Below are 22,331 nucleotides of genomic sequence, written 5' to 3'. Positions count from 1 at the left end.
AGTATTGCTGTTCAGAACGAGGGTAGAGTGAAGTGTACTGTTTGATAGAGGCGCTAACCTGAAAGGCACACTCCACTTTGTTTTCCTACGGTATTGAACGCAGTTTATCCCGTCTTAAATTTTATTGATTATTTACATTAAAAAAATACCTAAAGTAGTATTAGGGAAGTTGTTTGAAATGTTTGGACAAAGATTACAGGTAATTTATGAGATATATATAACGACGGAATTAATCGAACAAAAGGACCATTTGTGATGTTTATGGGACATATTGGAGTGCCAACAGAAGAAGCTCGTCAAAGGTAAGGCATGAATTATATCGTTATTTCTGAGTTTTGTGTCGCGCCTGGTGAGATGAAATATGATTGTCTGTGTTTGTTTGATGGGGTTTGCTTTCGCCGTAAAGCCTTTTTGAAATCTGACACGGCGGCTAGATTAACAAGAAGTTCAACTTTAATTTGGTGTGTCGAACTTGTGAATGTATGAAAGTTAAATATTTGTAATACTTTTATTTTTTTATTTGGCGCTCTGCCATTTCACCGGATGTTGTCAAATCGATCCCGTTAATGGGATTTGAGGCATAAGTTGTTAAGGTAATATTTGAAAGGAGAAAGCTGACCAGAGAGCACCGCTGCCATTCTTTTGATCCTATCAGTATCGACACATGCCTCAACGACACAGTTAGCAAAAGTATCTTTGGCCATTGTAAGAAAGATACATCGTTAAAAAACACTTGTAAGCCTAAGTTTCATCGCTACTGGGAAACCGGGCCCAGAGCCGTATTTGCTCGCGATGCACATCATTTAATTATCAGAGTGCCAGTGGACTTCTGGTAAAAATACTTTAGAGAAAGTGTTGTGATCAGGTACAACTACGTTAACCGACCGCAAAATGAATATTTATGAGCAATTCCCCAACACCCACAACTTCTCACCTAAACACTTTCTTTTTATTTGAAGTGGTTGGGCAAAGGCTGAAATTAGAGTTAAGATTTACCATTTAATACCGCAACATTGTCTCTGCGGCCTCGACATCCGTGCCATTGGCCACGCCCACTACGAGAAAATTAAACTACGAAATGATTTTAAACAGCGGTTGACATGCTTCTAAGTACGGTAATGGAATATTTAGAATTTTTTTGTCACGAAATGCGTCGTGCTCGTAACCATTCTTTACCATTCGGATAGTGTCTTGAACGCACGAACAAAACGCCGCTGTTTGGATATAACTATGGATTATTTGGGACCAAACCAACATTTGTTATTGAAGTAGAAGTCCTGGGAGTGCATTCTGACGAAGACAGCAAAGGTAATAACATTTTTCTTATAGTAAATCTGACTTTGGTGAGTGCTAAACTTGCTGGGTGTCTAAATAGGCTAGCCCGTGATGGCTGGGCTATCTAGTCAGAATATTGCAAAATGTGCTTTCACCGAAAAGCTATTTTAAAATCGGACATGGCGATTGCATAAAGAAGTTCTGAATTTACTAAATTACTCACGATAAACGTTCACAAAAAGCATAACAATTATTTTAAGAACTATAGATACAGAACTCCTCTATGCACTAAAATAGCTTTTCGGATGAAGCACATTTTGCAATATTCTAAGTACATAGCCCGGCATCACAGGGCTAGCTATTTAGACACCCAACCAGTTTAGCCTTCACCAAAATCACATTTCCTATAAGAAAAATGTTATTACCTTTCCTGTTCTTCGTCAGAATGCACTCCCAGGACTTCTACTTCAATAACAAATGTTGGTTTGGTCCCAAATAATCCATCGCTATGTTCCAACAACGACGTTTTGTTCGTGCGTTCTAGACACTATCCCTATGGTATATCACGGTCACGAGCATGGCGCAGAAAGTGACAAAAAAATTCTAAATATTCCATTACCGTACTTCGAAGCATGTCAACCGCTGTTTAAAACCAATTTTTATGCAATTTATCTCGTAGAAAAGCGATAATATTCCGACCGGGAATCTGCCTGTCTGTAAACTGAGGAAAAAACCGAAAGCCGGGGGCGGGGCAGGTCGCGAGCGTAAGGCTTACTCCACTGATTGACCACTTAGCTTTTGCTCTCCTTTGTTTCAGCCAGGGCTTTGAATTACGTCATTCCTGTTTTTCCCGGGCTCTGAGAGCCCATTGGAGACGTGGGTATTGTCACGTAACAGCAGAGATCCTTAGTTTTTGGAAGAGATGTCAAAGAAAGCAAATAAATGGTCAGACAGGGTACTTGCTGAACAGAACCTTCTCAGGTTTTTGCCTGCCATAGGAGTTCTGTTATACTCACAGACACCATTCAAACAGTTTTAGAAACTTTGGAGTGTTTTCTCTCCAAAGCTAATAATTATATGCATATTCTAGTTTCTGGGCAGGACTAATAATCAGATTAAATCGGGTACGTTTTTTATCCAGCCGTGAAAATACTGCCCCCTAGCCATAAGAGGTTAAATACAGTTAAAGAAACACATTTAAACTCAGTTTTTCACAATTCCTGACATTTAATCCTAGTAAAAGTTCCTGTCTTAGGTCAGTTAGGATCATCACTTTATTTTAAGAATGTGAAATGTCAGAATAATAGAAGAGAGAATGATTTATTTCAGCTTTTATTTCTTTCATCACATTCCCAGTGGGTCAGAAGTCACTCAATTAGAATTTGGTAGCATTGCCTTTAAATTGGGTCAAACGTTTCGGGTAGACTTCCACAAGCCTCCCACAATAAATTGGGGGAATTTTGGCCCATTCCTCCTGACAGAGCTGGTGTAACTGACTCAGGTTTGTAGGCCTCCTTACTCGCACATGCTTTTCTGTCATCCTTCCACAAATCAGCTAGCTAGCTTAGTTTTGCATTTTTTGGTACTGCATTTACAATGTACCCAATTTCCGTTTGTGTGGTTATTGGTATAGCTTTCTGTAACTTTGTAGCAAGTACGGTCTGCATGTGTAGGTGCATATTGTTTCAAGATTGCAAGGTGTCCTGATTTATTTTCCAACTGTCCATTATCTGGTTTTAATGCCCATTCTAGAATGCCCTTCTAGCCTATCAGAAACGAGTACTCAACAATGCTGTGGTATAGGGCTGAGCGGTATACCGTATTTTATGATATACCGGTATTGATGCAGGGACCGGTTTGGGTTTTTATTTTACCTTCTATACCGGTATTTAAATGTTTGGTTTGTTAAATGTGATACGCCATGTGTAAAGTAAAGTTTTATAGTTTACTTTGCTACTTGAGTCATCTCTCTCCGCGCCACTTTCCACACAGACCTAGCCACGCCCCCTGTCACTCAAGGAGCGCATTTGATGTGCCTCAACCACGAGATACTTGCGTTCAGTCTGCATGGTCAATGCAGCACATGCAACAATGTTCATGACAACAATGCTGTTTTCACTTCTCTTCTTAATATAAATCCACTAGCAATCTATAATGAAACTATTAGTTTGCGTTTCTTACATCAGCAAACAGGTAGTTTGTATTTTCTTAGATAGTTGCCCTAAATCTTGAGAGACACTAATTGTTAGCCGCTAATGCTAATAAATGTACTGGGTAAGAGAAAACGTAGCTAGTTAATACAGCCTGATAATACCAGTGATGGAGTAGACCTAAATCTGCATGTTGTTTGTGCAACAGTATCTTCTAAATCAAAGAGGAATATGCAAAGAAAGAATATGTTAGCTACATGAAGTAGATAAGAGAAAACATGCAATGTAGTCAAAGCTTAAAGGGTCCCCTAGGAAACACTTATCAACACTTCAGTTCCTACCCTACCTTCACAATAACTCCTCCCTGGCATTTTAATTTGTCATCATCTCAAACACTGTATTCAATGTGCCCACTATTATATTCTAACTGTAGAATTAGAATAGTAATTATATTTCCATGATTCCAACAGTTTTGCTCTAATTCGAAAGTCAAAAATCGCAATTACAACATTTGGCTAAAAATAAGACCTAGATTATTTGCCCATATCGTGCAGCCCTACACGGCTGTGTGGAAATTATCTCAATTGAGCAGTGGTGTAAAGTAATTAAGTAAAAATACTTTCAAGTACTACTTAAGTAGTTTTGTTCTTTGTATCTGTACTTTACTTCACTACATTCCTAAAGAAAATACTGTACTTTTTACTTCATACATTTTCTCTGACACCTAAAAGTACTCGTTACATTTTGAATGCTTAGCTGGACAGGAAAATGGACCAATTCATGCACTTGTCAAGAGAACATTCCTGGTCATCTACTGCCTCTGATCTGGAGAACACTAAACACAAATGGTTTGTTTGTAAATTATGTCTGAGTGTGCCCCTGGCTATCCGTAAATAAAAAAGAAAATGGTGCCATCTAGTTTGCTTAATATAAGGAATTTGAAATGTTTTATACTTTAGATACTTAAGTACATTTCATCAATTACATTTACTTTTAACACTTAAGTATATTTAAAGCTAAAGCTAAATACTTTTATACAAGTAGTATTTTACTGGGTGACTTTCACTTGAGTCATTTTCTATTAACGCATCTTTACTTTTACTCAAGTATGACAATTGGGTACTTTTTCCACCACTGCAATTGAGTGCAGGATTCACAGAAATTATGAAAGTGCTGAAATTGTTTTGGTTGAAGTGAACAGTATAAAACAATCAGAATGGAGAAAGACTCATTGAAATCCCTTAGAATGTATGTGTTGCCACCCTAGGATCACTCACTACTCATAAAGCAAATTTACAACTTTTATTATTCAAAAACTCTATACAGTCAAATACCGTCATACAGTCCAATTTTTTTTTTTAAATACCGTGATATATTTTGGCCATATCGCCCAGCCCTACTGTGGTATAAATGCATATACACATCATCCTCACACTCATCTCCACTTCAAAGTCAAGCTGTGCTCAGCATCCCAAAGCTGCAACCCTGGTCCCCCAAATGGAGCAGGTGTCCAGGAGGAGGACACATACATTAGGGCTGACTAATAGATCCCAGAGGAGCAGACTGAGGAACTATCAGGGGAAGTGATCCATTTTCAATGATCTTTGCCTGCCTACTAACACTGGGGCTTGCAGGCAGAAACACTGCCCTGAGGAGTAATGAAAGGAGGAAGAGTGTGTGTCTGTGAGATCAGAGGAAGAGTGTGTGTGTGAGGTGAAAGGAGACAGGAGGGGGTGGGATGCTGTTATTGGTTAAGGCTTATCTGAGAGATCTAGAAAACAGCATGGGACATTGTCTAATTCAAGTCTGTCAATGATCTAGAACAGGGGTATTCAACTCTTCCCCTACAAGGTCTGAAGCCTGCTGGTTTTCTGTTCTACCTGATAATTATTGAACCCACCTGGTGTCCCAGGTCTAAATCAATCCCTAATTAGAAGGCAAAAATGAAAGAAAAAAAACCCAGTGGAACTGACTTCGAGGTCCATGGTTGAATTTGAGGGATCTAGAAGATCTTAGGGTTGAAGCAAAGGAGTTATAGTGGACTCTTACAACAATGCAGTGAGTGAAGCAAACAAATGAGTGGCATATCAGTTACTTAACTTCTGAAAAAAACAGTTCTGGTGTACAGTATTTAAAAAATATTGTCCCTTCTAAAAATGTTCCCTGGAAACCTCTAAAGTTATCAAATCTGTGGAGACAAATGGTTTAATTTTAGCCTTGAATATATCTGTTACATAAATAGGCCTATAGATCTGATAATGTGTTAGACTCATTGTTTTTTAAATACTCAGAAAAATGAAAGCAATGTCAGAATAGGTGCAGAGGAGGCCTAAATGCAGACATATTCAAACAAGATCAGAAAGTTTACCCATTTTAAAATGAGAGGAGGCTGACCATAATGCATTCAAAAAAGCAATGATTTGGTCAGATATGAATCATTGGATTTCTAGTGTATAGTCAGGGCCTCAGGGAGAAAGTGGCAAGAGACTAACTGGTATCGTGGGACTCTCGTCTGTCTTATGAGTAAACAGATCTCACCCCAATTTAAAAATAAAAAAACTTGAACAGAAACCTATTGTGCTTCAAATTATCCATATCACACAGTACTAAATAGAGCCATGACTATATGGAACTCGATTCCACATCAAGTAACTGATGCAGTAAAATCAGAATTAACAAATATTTTTAAAAAAACTTATGGAACAGCGGGACTGAAGCAAAACAGCAGCTAATGCGGATCCATAATAAAGTACAAATCACATTGAAAACATTATATGGTAACAAAGTTGCAAGTGAGATTTATTAAACTATTCAACTTCCAGCCTGGAAATGGAATGTGCTTTGGAAAGTGTGGGTATGTCTTAAGGAATTAATTCGCGTTTTTGCTGTCAAAATAACATTTCGGCCATTGCACATGGAAGTGCACTACCATAATTGATCATTCATCAGTGGGATGGTAAAAATACTTATACTCGATTGTGTTTACAAATATGCAGGGCTATAGAAGCACCATTCCTCAAAATGTAAAATGGTTCCACTTTCTTGACCACTTTAGACAGTTTCACTTGGTAGTCTCAAATAAAAAGAATAACACAACATTGTATCAAGTCGAGTGATACACAAAACACATTTACCTTCAGAGCGTATTTATCTCCACTTCCTTTTTGGAATATCTCCAATACTTTCCCATTGATGCCCATCCCAAGGACTTGATTTGTAACTTTGTAGTCGTCAGTTATGGCATTCTTTTTAATTTGAAGAGGGTTGTGGGGTTTGACGAAACACGGAGGAAATGGAGCAGAGTTCAGATTTGGCACTTGCTGTTGTTGCTGGTTCGGAAACGCCGGCTGGTTCTGGTTTTGAGGATTAGACAACATTTTTCTGATTTGGTTTGAGAGCGCGGGTTCACTGATAACAATTATAATTTTTCCGCCGTGAAATCCTCAGTTAAAATGGAAACAGTGGCTTCCTTAACGGTTCGCTAATGCTAGCTAGCTACCTGCTGATGTGTGGTTGCCCTAGCATGCTAACGATCTAGCAATATCTTACAATGAAAATATCAGTGCTACAGTCAACAGTACACTTAAAATAACTTTAGATAGCTAGCCAACGAGCTATCTAACCTACTTGCTTATGAACCGTCGCGTGATATTCATATATAGCAAAGTTATATCAACTTATCTTGGCGGCGAAGCTAGATTGACTCGTTCCGACTCACTCACTGCCACCTGCATTAAAGTCACCACCAGAGAAAGGAGGAGGGGTTATTTTTCGTGAAGCGGACACCACAGACAGAACAATGAGACAGACATTTCACTGGATGTATAAATATGAAGCATCCGCTTGGCGTTTCCACACACTACCACATATGGTAGTGAGAGGAAGCCCAGCGGCCGGCAGTGGGAGAACTTGAAAGGAGATGGAGTTTGGCCTAGATTCTGCAAATCTTCTCATCGATTAATCATTTGATTTCAATCCAATATTATTTACCGCAAACTAGAATATGTTATAAACAGAGTGGACTAAGTTTTGTAGACTTTTTACCCTTTGACAAAGTTTTACAAAATCACGTTGTCTGGGAGTGCAAAGGCGAATTGAGTTTTTCACACGCGTAGTGCCAATAGGATCTCGCTAGCTCGTGCTTGGCTCTGCCCACCTCCTTTTTTGTTCTGCCCACTATGACTCATCTGTTCCGGTTGGAAACGACAGGCTGTGGTCTCTTGTTTTAGTTATAAAAAATCTTTGCAGATGCTTTCCTTTTATTGACAAGATGTTATCATGTCTTATCATGTCTTCGTCGCTTCTCTGTCTTTACAGGGTACTGACTTCAGTATCGAATGGGCCAGACGCAGGGGCGGAAATCCCGGGGGGGGTTTGGGGGACACGACCCCCCCATCCTGGGAAAAATATGATTTGTCCCCCCCAATATATCACTGAAACATAACTATGTAATTTAGATAATATTAATAATACGCAATGAAAGCAATTGTGCTGATTATAGACACTTAATAGCGCATTTTTAAGTTTCAAAAGATTGCGACCCCCCCACCCTATGCCTCACAATGGTTTGATCCACTGCCAGTTCCTTAGTTGGCAAGGTAACAGAGAGGTCGTATCTACTGTCTGAAAGGCACTCAATGAACGTAATTGACGTGAGGTTAATCCAGTCAATCGCGCACACACACCAGCTGAATATGCAGAGCTAGCGCGCAAATATTAACTATTAACCTAGCTAGTACCTATTCCATTTATGTGGCCTTGTCAAAGATGGAATCTTTACTATCATCAATTTATTCCAAGATAAGCATGCAGATGATGTAAATTAGTGCTTCAAAGTCCCTGTGATAAGGTTAGCGATAAACAGAACTACACTCTCTTCTACCATTGTCTTAAATATATTTAATGGTCTCGTTACAAAAGCTAAATTGTCGCAAGGGAACTTTTATTTATTTATTTTATTTCACCTTTATTTAACCCGGGTAGCAAAGATTATAGCAAACACCACTGAAACGGAATTGGTGCTCGCTAGCTTTGCAAATTCAGCTATTGTTGGAAGCCAGCCAATATGAAACAAACTATTAAAATTACAAAAGGTTGCAGCATATGTTGTGTAAATGGTGAACTCATACAGCTGTCAACTCTTGTCATTTTAATCCGTTTCACATTTGCTAGCTACCTTTTAGATCGAAGCCCAAATAGAATGATAAAAGATAAGATGATAGAAGCCCATCTCCTACTGTAAATAACCTACACACTGTGTGTGTGTGTAGCCAGCCAGCCAGGTAGAAAAATGGCAGAAAAATAAAAGACGGACATCAGAGTATTTTTCAGTACACCAAAACGCAAAGTAAGAACCCTAGTAGCCTAATATCTCAAAGACTAGTTGATAAAATGTTCATAAGAAAGAAATGAAATTCTAATGGAAATGTTTCACAATGATGTCATTAGGCAGAGCAGGCAACAGATGGCACACAGACAGCAGAGTTGGGGACAGATATGCAGGGACAGACTGGCAGAGACAGGGAGTCTCAGGTAAGTTTGTTGAGTCTTTGTTTGGCAACATTATAAAAGGTTCTCAATTTTTTTTTACTTGTAAAATAGGAACATAATTGGAAAATGCCATGGATACCCCCACTCTCAACTTAAACTGGTGACTGAACTAAGATTTGTTAAAGGCAATGGTATTGCTGTTGTGATTAGTTGTGTAGTTTTGGGTACCGGTAGTTAGGAGTACGGCAAACACCTTATTTCTTTGGTTCCTCAATATACATTTACCATATTACAATGTAGGCTATGTGTTACAGCACTACTTCTGGTGTCCCCCTCAGGAATTGCTCTTGAGAAAATTTAATGTAATTGTCCCCTCCAAAGTTGATATCAGATTTTCGCCCCTGGGAAGGGTACCAACAAATTTCATAGCCGAGGTTGTGCAAGAAATCCTGTCGGTGGATGTTCCTCCTTCACAGGACCCCAAGGTTGTGTAGGGATTTATTTTGGATAATGAACTGGGTGGTTCAAGGCCTGAATGCTGATTGGCTGCCAGCCGTATACCACGGGTATGATAAAGCATTTATTTTTATTGCTTTAATTACGTTGGTAACCAGTTTATAATAGCAATTCGGCAACTCGAGGGTTTGTGCAGGGGCGAAAATGTTAAGATATATCTTAGGAACTAACTAGCAGCAATGGCAGAGTCTTGTCGGACGTATTTTATGATGCACCAAAATGGACACGCTGCTTTCCATTTCTAGTGCTGTATTTTAATTTTTTTACGAATTAACTTGCGAAATGTGGGTTTAAACTTAGTAAATATTTCAATACATCTCAGGAGTAAGAGCTTGAATTAACGACGGTCACATTTACGATGTTTTCGAAATCGTTCCGTGTCAAGTCCAACACAGTGATCAAAGGATCTGACAGGTGAGGAGAGTCCCTTGTTCCATTTGCTATAGACTGTATAGATCTTAGGTTTATTTAGGTTTATTATCACTGCAGGTTTTTGGACTCGGTCAGCGGTTTCTACCTGGTTAAGTACGATACCATTGGAAATGAATGTTGACAGTAAGATTCCTAAAACTGAAGTTAAATTGTTTTGCTGCTGCTTCCAGTTGAGACAACATTCAGATAAATCGCCCAATAGCACAGTTAACATGTCCAAATCAATAGCCAATATGCAGAAACAGTTAGTGATATTGAAGACTTAAAATGTACCATCTACACATACATGGGAATAAATAGTAACCGTATTACTTGTATTTATTAACTGTCTACGGGTTTTGGTTTTAAAACGTTCCAGTTGTCAATGGGAACAACATCCTCTATTCACTTCCTGATGAACCCATTCAGTGTATACGTCAATACTATTCTCACTGATATTTACAGTGCATTTAGAGATGATTCAGACCCCTTGACTTTTTCCACATTGTTATGCTACAGCCTTATTCTAAAATTGATTAAATAGCTTTTTTCCCTCATCAATCTACACACAATACCCCATGATGACAAAGCACTAATAGGTTTTTAGAAATGTTTGCAAATGTCAAAAATGAAATATCACATTTACATAAGCATTCAGACCCTTTATTCTGTACTTTGTTGAAGCACCTTTGGCAGTGATTACAGCCTTAACTCTTCTTGGCTATGATGCTACAAGCTTGGCACACCTGTATTTGGGGAGTTTCTCCCATTCTTCTCTGCAGATCCTCTCAAGCTCTGTCAGCTTGGAGGGGAGCGTCGCTGCACAGCTATTTTCAGGTCTCTCCAAAAATGTTGGATCGGGTTCAAGTCCAGGTTCTGGCTGGGCCACGCAAGGACATTGACTTGTCCAGAAGCCACTCCTGCGTTGTCTTGGCTGTGTGCTTAGAGTCGTTGTCTTGTTGGAAGGTGAACCTTCACCCCAGTCTGAGGTCCTGAGCGCTCTGAAATAGGTTTTCATCAAGGATCTCTCTACTTTGCTCTGTTCATCTTTGCCTCGATCCTGACTAGTCGCCCAGTCCCTGTCGCTGACAAACATCCCTACATCATGATGCTGCTACCACCATGATTAACTGTAGGGATGGTGCCAGGTTTCCTCCAGATGTGATGCTTGGGATTCAGGCCAAAGAGTTCCTACGGTGAAGCATGGTTGATGGCTGCATCATGCTGTGGGGATATTTTTCAGCGGCAGGCCTGGGAGACTAGTCAGGATCGAGGGAAAGATTAATGGAGCAAAGTACAGAGATCCTTGATGAAAACCTGCTCCAGAGCACTTAAGACCTCAGACTGGGGCAAAGGTTCACCTTCCAACAGGACAACGACCCTACGCACACAGCCAATACGACGTAGCAGTGGCTTCGGGACAAGTCTCTGAAGGTCTTTGAGTGGCCCAGGCAGAGCCCGGACTTGAACCCGATCCAACATCTCTGGAGAGACCTGATAAAAGCTGTCCAGCGACGCTCCCCATCCAGCCTGACAGCTTGAGAGGATCTGCAGAGTAGAATGGTAGAAACTTCCCAAATACAGGTGTGCCAAGCTTGTTTAAAAAAAAAAAAAAAAACTTTTGCAAAAATGTCTAAACCTGTTTTTGCTTTGTCATTATTGTATTGATTGAGGATCAATTTTAGAATAAGACTATCGAAATGTGGAAAAGTCAAAGGGTCTGAATACTTTCCGCGTGGACAGTATGTATTAGAGGGGAATTGGGTTGTGCTGTTGAAACTACCAACTCAAAAACCACATTGAAACTGGAGGTATTTTTACAGCATTGGTTAGAGAACAACCCGCAGAAGACCAACCGCTATGTTTTGAAAAGTACGGGGTTACCAAAACATAAAGAGGAATTCACCACATTCATCGATTATCACTTCAAATTAAATAGTGTGAGAGGGGGGAGATGAGGTTGCACATCCTGTTTTAAAACTAACAACCCTCCAACACTACACATAATATGTACATCACTGGTTAGAGGACAACTTGTAGAAGACACACCTTTGGCATCGATTCACAGGTGTCTTGGGTAAGTCTATAAGAGCTTTGCACACCTAGGTTGTGTGATATTTGCCCATTTTATTATTATCAAAATTCTTCAAGCTCTGTCAAGATTTTGGGGATCATGGCTAGACAGCAGTTTTCAAGTCTTGCCATAGATTTTCAAGCAGATTTAAGTAAAAACTATAACTTGGCCACTCAGGAACATTCACTGTCTTGGTAAGCAACTCCAGTGTAGATTTGGCCTTGTGTTGTAGGTTATTGTCCTGCTGAAAGGTGAATTCCTCTCCTAGTCTCTGGTGTAAAGCAGACTGAAGCAGGTTTTTCTCCAGGATTTTGCCTGTGCTTAGCCCATACCGTGATGCAGCCACCATCACTGAGCAACTGCCTCATTTGTGTGATGTGTTGTTGGGTTTGCCTCAAACATAAGGCTTTGCGTTGAGGCCAAAAGTTTTTTTTGCAGTATTACTTTAGTGCCTTGTTGCAAACAGAATGCATGTTTTTGAATATATTCTGTATATTTGTATTCTTTTCACTCAATGTTGATCCATCCTAATTTTTCTCCTATCAAAGCCATTGAACTCTGTAGGTGTTTTAAAACCACCAAAGTTATCATGGTAACATCCCTGAGCAGTTTAATTTGTGTTCTGCAATTCTGTTCAGAAGGATGACCATCTTTGTGTCTGGGTGGTCTAATACATACTGTAGTTACTAACTTGACTAGTGATGCACCGATATGACATAAGATGGCTCCAGAGCAGAAGGCAGATGTTTTACGTGCCCCCAACCGATCGTGTATTTTTTGTTCGTTTATCTGCGTTGTTTGTAACTTATGTTTTTGCTATTTTTGTACATAATGTTGCCGCTACCGTCTCTTATGACCGAAAATAACTTCTAGACATCAGGACTGCAATTACCCACCTCAGACTAGTAGAATCCTTTTTCTTCTTTCACGACTCTGACGAGCCCAAGGATATCCTGTTATGGCTAGACGTTCCGCTAGCGGAACATCTCGACAACATCCGGTGAAATTGCAGAGTGCGGAATTCAAATTAAATTAGAAATATTTAACTTTCATAAAATCACAAGTCTAATACATCAAAATAAAGCTTAACTTCTTGTTAATCCAGCCACCGTGTCAGATTTCAAAAAGGCTTTATGGAGAAAGCAAGCCATGCGATTATCTGAGGACAGCGCCCCATCATACAAATGCATGACAAACACATTTCAACCAGGAGGTGCGTCACGAAAGTCAGAAATGGCGATATAAAAAATGCCTTACCTTTGATCTTCTTCTGTTGGCACTCCAAAAGGTCTGTTACATCACAAATGGTCCTTTTGTTCGATAATGTCCTTCTTTATATCCATAAAAACTCAGTTTAGCTGGCGCGCTTCAGTCAATAATCCACTCAGTTTCCCTCTGTCAAAATGCATACAAAATGAATCCCAAACGTTACTATAAACTTTTCCAAACAAGTCAAACAACGTTTATAATCAAACCTTTAGATATCCTAATACGCAAATAAACGATACAATTTAAGACGGAGAATCGTTATTGTCTTTACCAGAGATAAACAAGAAAGAACGCGCTTTCCTCCACGCGCTTGGAAACACTACTGCCAAAATGGGAGCCACCTAGAAAAACTACAATTTCTGGGTCATTTTTCCAAAAACCAGCCTGAAACACTTTCTAAAGACTGTTGACATCTAGTGGAAGCCCTAGGAAATGCAATTTGGGAGGACTTGGGCTTATAATTATAGTACTAGCCATTGAAAATAGTGGTAAGCTGAATTTTTTTTAAAACATTTTTGAGGGGGGGGATGAGTTGGGATGGGTTTCGCCTGCCATATCAGTTCTGTTATACTCAGACATGATTTGAACCGTTTTAGAAACTTTAGAGTGCATATCCTGAGTAGCAGGCAGTTTACTTTGGAAACGCTTTTCATCCGGACGTGAAAATACTGCCCCCTAGCCCAACGAGGATATATACGGGTCCCTTGGGAACAGGCCCCGACCCCAGTGATCTGCGTGAAGAGGAGGCGGAGAAAGAGAGGCCGGAGGGCGGGCTGCCTTCTGAGGAGTAGGAGGCGACCGAATAAACCCCCACTCCCCTCAATTCTGCATGCAAACATGCAATCTTTGGACAATAAAATGGACAAGTTATTGGAAGATTAAACTACCAATGGGACATGGAAAAACTGTAACATCTTATGCTTCACGGAGTTGTGGCTGAACGACGACAATATCCACATTGCACATCAACCATCAAGGGGGAACGAGGTCTGTATGTTCCATACAGGTGGCCCAACAACTCTTGATATGGGCCCTACCCCATCTGGCCTCCCTACAAGCCATTCATCTCCCAGGCAAGGTGAACGAGGTGGATGATAATTTAATCAAAGCCTACTGGATGATAACTTGTTTTTAACTAGGACAGAATAATTTATAACTGACTTTTTCCGACATAACATAGGTACAGCAGATCCCCTTATTGTATGGGACACTTAAATGTGCCTTTGGAGGCCATGCAATTCAGTACTCATCGATAAAACAAAAGATCAAGAGTCCATATTAACAAAGGGAATTGAATGACTAACAGTACAGTTAGATAGCACTTATTCAATAAAGATCCAGTATAATATTTTATAAAAAATCAAGCGAACTGGATGGAATATGGGGAAAAAATGCACAATTATTTTTCAATATTCAAAGTTTCACCTTACAACAGGACAACAACCCTAAGCACACAGCCAAGACAACGCAGGAGTGGCTTCGGACAAGTCTCCGAAAACCCCGAGTGGCCCAGCCAGAGCCCGGACTTGAACCCGATCGAATATCTCTGGAAAGACCTGAAAATAGCTGTGCATCTATGCTCCCCATCCAACTTGACAGATCTTCAGAGGATCTGCAGAGAAGAATGAGAGAGACTCCCCAAATACAGGTATGCCAAACTTGTAGCTTCATACCCAAGAAGACTCGCGGCTGTAATCGCTGCCAAAGGTGCTTCAACAAAGTACTTTGTAAAAGGTCTGAATACTTATGTAAATGTGATATTTTCAATACATTTGCAGAAATGTCTATGACATGTCATTATGGAGTATTGTGTGTAGATTGAGGACACTTATTTCATCTATGTTAGAATAAGGCTGTAATGTAATTCAATGTGGAAAAAGTCAAGGGGTCTGAATACTTCACAGATGCACTGTATAGTCAAAGGACCTTACATGTTCTGTTTAGAGGCGAATTGGCTCTGGAAGCCAAATCAGCAAAATACTCCGTCTTAATGGGAATCAAAATGATTCTCAATTGCGGTACGTACGGTTCTTGAAACCTAAAGACATCTACTTTTATATCACATCAAAATATACACTTACTGGACACTTTTTTAACTGGTTTTAACACAATTGCAGCCGACAGTGTTTTTCAGTGACCACACGTTTGTGGCGTCAGTCTTCCGTTTACACACAGGTGTTTGGAGATGCAGAAATCTATTTAGTGCTGATATGCCTGTCTTCCATATCTTTTCTGTGAACAAGTGCTTTAACATGGAAATATGGCTGTGTGGTAACCCTATGAAGGTGTGTAGTAATTAAACATTTTGTTTTTTTGAAAATGATTTCTCACTGATATAAGGAACACAATCTTTTAATATTTCCAAAACATTACTGGAAGTGATGCCTGTTCACATTTAGAGAAAGCGTCGGGGCTCTTAACAAAAGTCCCCCATGAAATGCGTATTGAGCCCCCTTCGTCAATAGACGCTAAAGATAGTTAGCGTCTATGATTAGTGCAGATGGGTACCTATCTGCTATTATTAGCAACGCTGGAGTATTTACACTGCAGCGTTGCTCGCTATTGTATTGGGTTGCACAAAAACTGTCGGTTGGAAGCCAGAAGTTAAATCAAATTTCAACTTACTGTGCCGGTAGCTCGAAGGCCGGCAGATGGCGATGAAGCGACTAAATATCGTCATCTGCCGGCCTTTGGGCTACTGAAGATTATTGCATACATCTAGGTTTTGGATATCTGACCTGTTCCATTTCCTACTCTACCACTAAGGTGCAGATGGTGGTTGTAATTCAGTTATTATAGGCTTGTGGAAATGAAAGCATAACAACATTTCCTGAAAACTACACTGCTCAAAAAAATAAAGGGAACACTTAAACAACACAATGTAACTCCAAGTCAATCACACTTCTGTGAAATCAAACTGTCCGCTTAGGAAGCAACACTGATTGACAATAAATTTCACATGCTGTTGGGCAAATGGAATAGACAACAGGTGGAAATTATAGGCAATTAGCAAGACACCCCCAATAAAGGAGTGGTTCTGCAGGTGGGGACCACAGACCACTTCTCAGTTCCTATGCTTCCTGGCTGATGTTTTGGTCACTTTTGAATGCTGGCGGTGCTTTCACTCTAGTGGTAGCATGAGACGGAGTCTACAACCCACACAAGTGGCTCAGGTAGTGCAGCTCATCCAGGATGGCACATCAATGCAAGCTGTGGCAAGAAGGTTTGCTGTGTCTGTCAGCGTAGTGTCCAGAGCATGGAGGCGCTACCAGGAGACAGGCCAGTACATCAGGAGACGTGGAGGAGGCCGTAGGAGGGCAACAACCCAGCAGCAGGACCGCTACCTTCGCCTTTGTGCAAGGAGGAGCAGGAGAAGCACTGCCAGAGCCCTGCAAAATGACCTCCAGCAGGCTACAAATGTGCATGTGTCTGCTCAAACGGTCAGAAACAGACTCCATGAGGGTGGTATGAGGGCCCGACGTCCACAGGTGGGGGTTGTGCTTACAGCCCAACACCGTGCAGGACGTTTGGCATTTGCCAGAGAACACCAAGATTGGCAAATTCGCCACTGGCGCCCTGTGCTCTTCACAGATGAAAGCAGGTTCACACTGAGCACGTGACAGACGTGACAGTCTGGAGACGCCGTGGAGAACGTTCTGCTGCCTGCAACATCCTCCAGCATGACCGGTTTGGCAGTGGGTCAGTCATGGTGTGGGGTGGCATTTCTTTGGGGGGCCGCACAGCCCTCCATGTGCTCGCCAGAGGTAGCCTGACTGCCATTAGGTACCGAGATGAGATCCTCAGACCCCTTGTGAGACCATATGCTGGTGCGGTTGGCCCTGGGTTCCTCCTAATGCAAGACAATGCTAGACCTCATGTGGCTGGAGTGTGTCTGCAGTTCCTGCAAGAGGAAGGCATTGATGCTATGGACTGGCCCGCCTGTTCCCCAGACCTGAATCCAATTGAGCACATCTGGGACATCATGTCTCGCTCCATCCAGCAACGCCACGTTGCACCACAGACTGTCCAGGAGTTGGCGGATGCTTTAGTCCAGGTCTAGGAGGGGATCCCTCAGGAGACCATCCGCCACCTCATCAGGAGCATGCCCAGGCGTTGTAGGGAGGTCATACAGGCACACACACTACTGAGCCTCATTTTGACTTGTTTTAAGGACATTACATCAAAGTTGGATACCTGTAGTGTGGTTTTCCACTTTAATTTTGAGTGTGACTCCAAATCCAGACCTCCATGGGTTGATAAATTGTATTTCCATTGATTATTTTTGTGTGATTTTGTTGTCAGCACATTCAACTATGTAAAGAAAAAAGTATTTAATAAGATTATTTCTTTCATTCAGATCTAGGATGTGTTGTTTAAGTGCTCCCTTTATTTTTTTGAGCAGTATATTTCAGATAATATTTCATATCGCCTCTCACCTTAGGAGGAAGCTGAAAGCTGACATATCCACAGCCTTTCCCTCTCTGTCCGTGGAGGAACTGTCCGAGTTGGTCCCAAACAAGGAGGAGCTGAATGTAGTGAAGATTTATGCCCACAAGGGAGATGCAGTGACCCTCTACATGCTTCATAAGAACCCAGTGTTCTTTGAGCTGGAGAAATGCCTCTATCCCACAGGTAGTGTTACAGTCAAGTGGCAGATGCACTGACCATATAATTCAGGAAAAAAAGGGAAATCTTGACTGTACAGTATGTCTTGTTGTTTTTCAGTGTATACGCTTTGGCATTATCCCCATGTCTTGCCAACATTCACAACATGGCCTCCAGTGCTACAGAAGCTGGCTGGAGGGGCAGGTAAGGTTATTTGTCTTATGTAAAACCTGGACTAATATTAATCAATGTATCAGTCATTAACATGTATTCTGAAACTCTATCCTCCCTGCTCCTCCACAGATCTCATGCTGCCTGGAGTGGTGGTGCCTCTAAGTGGTCTCCCAGAGGTGAAGAAGGGGGACTGCTGTGCTGTTAAAGTTGTTAGCAACAGGTAGGGCTAAGCCATACATCAGAAGGAAGTTGATCGACTGAAGCTGTTTGTGGTCACTAATTGGCTATTACCGCTGTCTATAATGAACACATTGACAATGACAGGCTTCATATTCTTTCTCACAACGTCCTGGTTGTTTGTTTCCAGGGCTCCCATGGCAGTGGGCACTGCCACCATGTCCAGTGCTGAGATGAGGAGCTTGGGCATGAAGGGCAGAGGGGTGTCAGTCCTCCACACCTACATGGACAGCCTGTGGTGAGTGCCTGGTCAACCTCAACACACACACTGAAGCATGGTCAGACTGTCAATTACTATAACCCTGACACATTTGTTTGTCAATAGCTAGTTTTTCATCCAGTTGGGGACAGATTTTCATGTGAATATTCTAAAATCCACATAAAGATAAAAGCATTTTGTGCGTTTCCACCCAACGAACTTGTTGCGAAAAAAAAAAATGTACATGATGACGTAGTGCAAACAAAATTGTATTTTTTGCTTAAGTTTTCATGTAACAAATAAAAACCTAAAGTTCCATCACATTTTCAACTCTACCGATAGTTTTGTCACAAACTGTTGCATTGAATAGCCTACTCTGGTCTTGGCATGTGTGCTCTAGCAGATACAGTGCGGGTAGGCTAGTCTACATGATGATATTATTATGGTTGAGGGCGAGAAGAATATTTTTATTTGTGAAATGGTAGTCCAGCATCATTCAGCAGGCCACCAGAATAAGACCATTGATATTTATTGGGAAAGGGTCATCAAGATCACTGCACTTTCACCACCCTGTGAAGTCTGTAGCCTAGGAAACTGCATGGTTTCCCGAGTCATAGTCGGACTTCAAGTCTACTTCAATATTATATTATATCAATATTTGTGCATAAAGTCGTTTCCACCACCATTTATTGCATAATTAATTTTAGACACAAAAAGATCCCACCATGTCGAACGAACAGATTATCTGTCGACATTTATAAAATTGTAACGAAACTTCCTGTTTCCATCACAGCTGTCGTGATTTTAATTTTTTATACGGTATGACTTTACTCGCATAAAAACTGTGGATGGAAACCTGGTTAGTGTTATACTTTTTATTTTTTTAGGGCATTTGGAGACAAGTCTGGTCCTCCCTCCATTCCTGATGTGGACACTGAGGGTGTCGAGGCAATGTATGGAGAAGAAGAGGAGGATGATGAGGCAACAGAGGGGGGTGAAGAGGAACCGTGTCCCAACTCTGATGGTGACAAGGCCACAGATGCCCCCTGTCCTGGTATCCAGGAGCTCAGCCTGGCTGACAGGGAGGAGGGAGAGCACGGGAAAGAGGAAGGAGAAGACCTGAGAAGCCCACAAGGTAGCTATTACTGCTCAACTGGAGATCCAGGGAGAGGAGAGTTTGGCAGTTATTATATGTATCCATGTGTTTGGGTCTAAGGGAATTGAGAAGAGTTCTGTTTTTTTTTTACTCTAGTGTTCTGTCAATATGTAATTCCAACACAATTACTTTGTCCTTAATAAATCAAAATCCTTAAAACAAAGAGATTGATGGCAAACATATTTGATTTTAAGTGTCTTTCTTTGAAAGCAGGTATCTTATTGCATATGAGTCATGAATTGACCCCAAAAAATAGACATGTTTGTGATATATATACTGTAATTGTATCTCACAAACATAGTCCTGTCCTTACAGAGCAGATGGATGCCCTGCTGCTGCAGTGTTTCCTCCAGGCGCTCAAGAGCAAAGTGAAGAAGTCAGAGCTCCCCCTGCTGACCAGTAGCTTCCTGCGCATCCACATGTTCTCCTGCTGGTAAACACTACTCGGGAACATTGAGTTTCCCACTGACATCAGTGCATCTGGCCTATCTCAAGTTAGGATTCTGCTTAAAAGAAGTAGCTTTGAATTGAACACTCATATGAATTGTTGTTTTACAGTCCAAGTGGAAAGCAACTTGACATCAAGAAATCAAGTTATAAAAAGGTAACCCCTGTCTTAGAATAAGAGTGGTCCTCGACTTAACTTGTAAAATACATTTCATTTCATAATGCTATGATGTTTCTAATAAATTTGAATTTTGGAGACAGCATGGCAAACCCCAGACATTTTTAATTTGACTATCCATCAATGATCACTGAATTATCCTTTTAAATCCTAAATCTAATGTTTTGTCCCCAGTTATCCAAGTTCCTTCAGTGCATGCAGCAGCAGCACAGCCTGGTGAGGGTGGAGGAGCTGAGTAAAGGGGTGGAGAGCATTGTAGAGGTTGACTGGAAGAACTCAGAGTGAGTATAGCTTCTTCCACCTACGACATTTATGAAGGGACTTGAGATTAGCAATAGTGTTTTACTACTGTCTTTTCTGCTGCATCTAGACTGCGCTCCTTCCGCACCCCAAAGGATCCTGGGATAGAGGAGGCCTCAGTGGAGGTGGGAGGAGCAGAGGGGGAGAAGCCCTACCATCCCCCTGAGATCACTACCCTCTACAGTGTGTCCTCTCGTCTGGAGCCTCTGTTTCAAGATGCCAAGAAGAGGTGAGTCTGGGTACATGCCTGCACGCGTTAGTGTGTTTGTAGTCTTTTTTTTTAAAATGTTTTAATATTTTTTTTGTGTGTTATACTGACATGTATGTGCTCTCTCTCAAAGGAAAGGAACAGTACTCCAACCAGCGGAAGTGAGAGCAATCATCACAGATTATGTGAAGAGGAACGAGCTGGTTGATGAGAATAATAAAAAGTGAGATGATTGCGTGGATTCAAAGCTTTCACTTTCATTCATTATTTGAGACATGATTTTATGATTTGAGACGTTCAATATCCAGTTGTTTGGGAGATGCACTGCTAGCGCAAATATGCCCCAAGAGAGTATCTGTTCAAGGTGGTAGCTATCAACAATCCTATATTAACACAGTCTGTGTGAACTCTCCACCAGTTATGTCATCATTAACCCGATCCTATGTGACTGCCTACTGGAGAAGTCAGAGTACCAGGAGGTGGAGGCACTCAAGTGGGATGACCTTTTCAGCAGGTAAACAGCTATGGGAAGTGAAACATTGGCCTGAAGTCATGCTGCATCACTGGCCTTGGATTATGACTTAACACCACCATCTTGTGTCCATAGGACGCTATACAAAATGCAGCACTGCCACCAGCTGGTGTTCCCTGGCCAGCCACCCATAGTAAAGAAGGGCCACATTGAGCCCATAGACATCTCTGTGGCCTCCAGGGGCTCCAACAAGAAGGTACACCCATGACAACATGTTTACGAACTCATGTTTTAAAGCAACACTCCTCAATCTTTGTGATTTTAATAAAATATCCTTCCGTCCATCCATATCTCCCTTCTCTTTAGGTGACTATGATAAAGAACCTGGAGGTGTATGGTCTGGACCCCATGGCTGTGTCAGTCGCCCTGCAGCACAGAGTCCAAGCCAGCTCAGCTCTGAACCCGGTCCCCGGCTCCAAGGACCGAGTCCTGGTCCAAATACAGGGAAACCAGGTCCAGCAAGTCTGCAAACTTCTACTAGGTTCGCAAATATGTCCTTTTGGAAACCTCAGTCTTGTAATGTCTTGATTCCGTCTCTTGATTTAACAGGTGTTTATGTGCATAATTTCTAAGGCTTTTTCATGCTTTATTTTGCAGACAAGTATCAAATTCCCTGCAAGTACATCCAGGGACTAGACAACAAAGTTCAGAAGCCTGGGAGGAAGAAATAGTAGAAGTTCAATATTTCATCAACAAGTATAGATGTGCAAAAAAGCCCAACAACAACAAATTGTTTATCATTCATGAAATAAAGTCTACTCCAGGATTTGGCTAAATTGGTGTTATTAATGTTACAATACACTACACAGTTAGAATATGACCTGGCCAAGCATCATCCTCTGGGTCTATGGGTGGGGTTAACAATACCTGACATTGGGCATTCTGTGACCATGGTTGCTTATGACAAAATGACCAAGTCATTAAAATATGACTGCCCTGTGTTCCGTAGAAACAGCCCTCATTAACGATACAATGCCCAGAATTTCTTTGACAGAATTACCAGGCTGAGAAAGTGAAGCAAGTCTCTGACTTGCATCCAGGCTAACATTGTGCTCTCTGTAGCCTTAAAATGAGGACACCTGTTTCATTGAATAGGCCTTATTATTGTAC

At 41.2% G+C, this 22,331-nt stretch overlaps 2 protein-coding genes across 3 annotated transcripts in view; one reads left to right on the top strand and one right to left on the bottom strand.

The window, feature by feature from the left end:
• LOC115166326 (MAP kinase-activated protein kinase 2-like) overlaps positions 1-7,196 on the bottom strand; it is a 38,973-nt gene extending 31,777 nt beyond the window's left edge. The window contains exons 1-2 of one of the 2 annotated variants that reach the window (XM_029720234.1): positions 7,053-7,195; positions 6,560-6,778 (exon numbers count right to left, since the gene is read on the bottom strand). In XM_029720234.1, coding sequence (XP_029576094.1) covers positions 6,560-6,625 — 66 coding nt within the window. In that variant the 5' untranslated portion in view covers positions 6,626-6,778; positions 7,053-7,195. Of the gene's footprint in view, positions 1-6,559 lie in introns of both variants that reach the window. The other variant, XM_029720233.1, reaches the window with a different exon arrangement.
• Positions 7,197-9,546: 2,350 nt separating this feature from the next.
• eif2d (eukaryotic translation initiation factor 2D) lies at positions 9,547-21,997 on the top strand. Its single transcript, XM_029720232.1, has 15 exons — positions 9,547-9,845; positions 17,627-17,817; positions 17,911-17,994; positions 18,094-18,184; positions 18,332-18,439; positions 19,288-19,535; positions 19,872-19,989; positions 20,115-20,160; positions 20,356-20,462; positions 20,552-20,710; positions 20,823-20,912; positions 21,108-21,203; positions 21,297-21,417; positions 21,528-21,702; positions 21,819-21,997. Exons 1-15 carry the CDS (start codon positions 9,790-9,792, stop codon positions 21,890-21,892), a joined length of 1,764 nt encoding a protein of 587 aa, XP_029576092.1. The 5' UTR covers positions 9,547-9,789; the 3' UTR covers positions 21,893-21,997.
• Positions 21,998-22,331: the final 334 nt, after the last annotated feature.

This window comes from Salmo trutta, chromosome 28 (genome assembly GCF_901001165.1).
Source record: "Salmo trutta chromosome 28, fSalTru1.1, whole genome shotgun sequence".
NCBI lineage: Eukaryota > Metazoa > Chordata > Actinopteri > Salmoniformes > Salmonidae > Salmo > Salmo trutta.
Note: the sequence above shows the minus strand (reverse complement) of the source record. Positions and strands in the feature narration are given on the sequence as shown.

Coding starts and splice junctions, on each gene's coding strand:
- eif2d (XM_029720232.1), top strand. CDS start 9,790: ATGTTTTCGAAATCGTTCCGTGTCAAGTCCAACACAGTGATCAAAGGA. Junction 18,440..19,287: donor ACCTACATGGACAGCCTGTG/GTGAGTGCCTGG, acceptor TTATTTTTTTAG/GGCATTTGGAGACAAGTCTG. Junction 19,990..20,114: donor ATCCACATGTTCTCCTGCTG/GTAAACACTACT, acceptor GTTGTTTTACAG/TCCAAGTGGAAAGCAACTTG.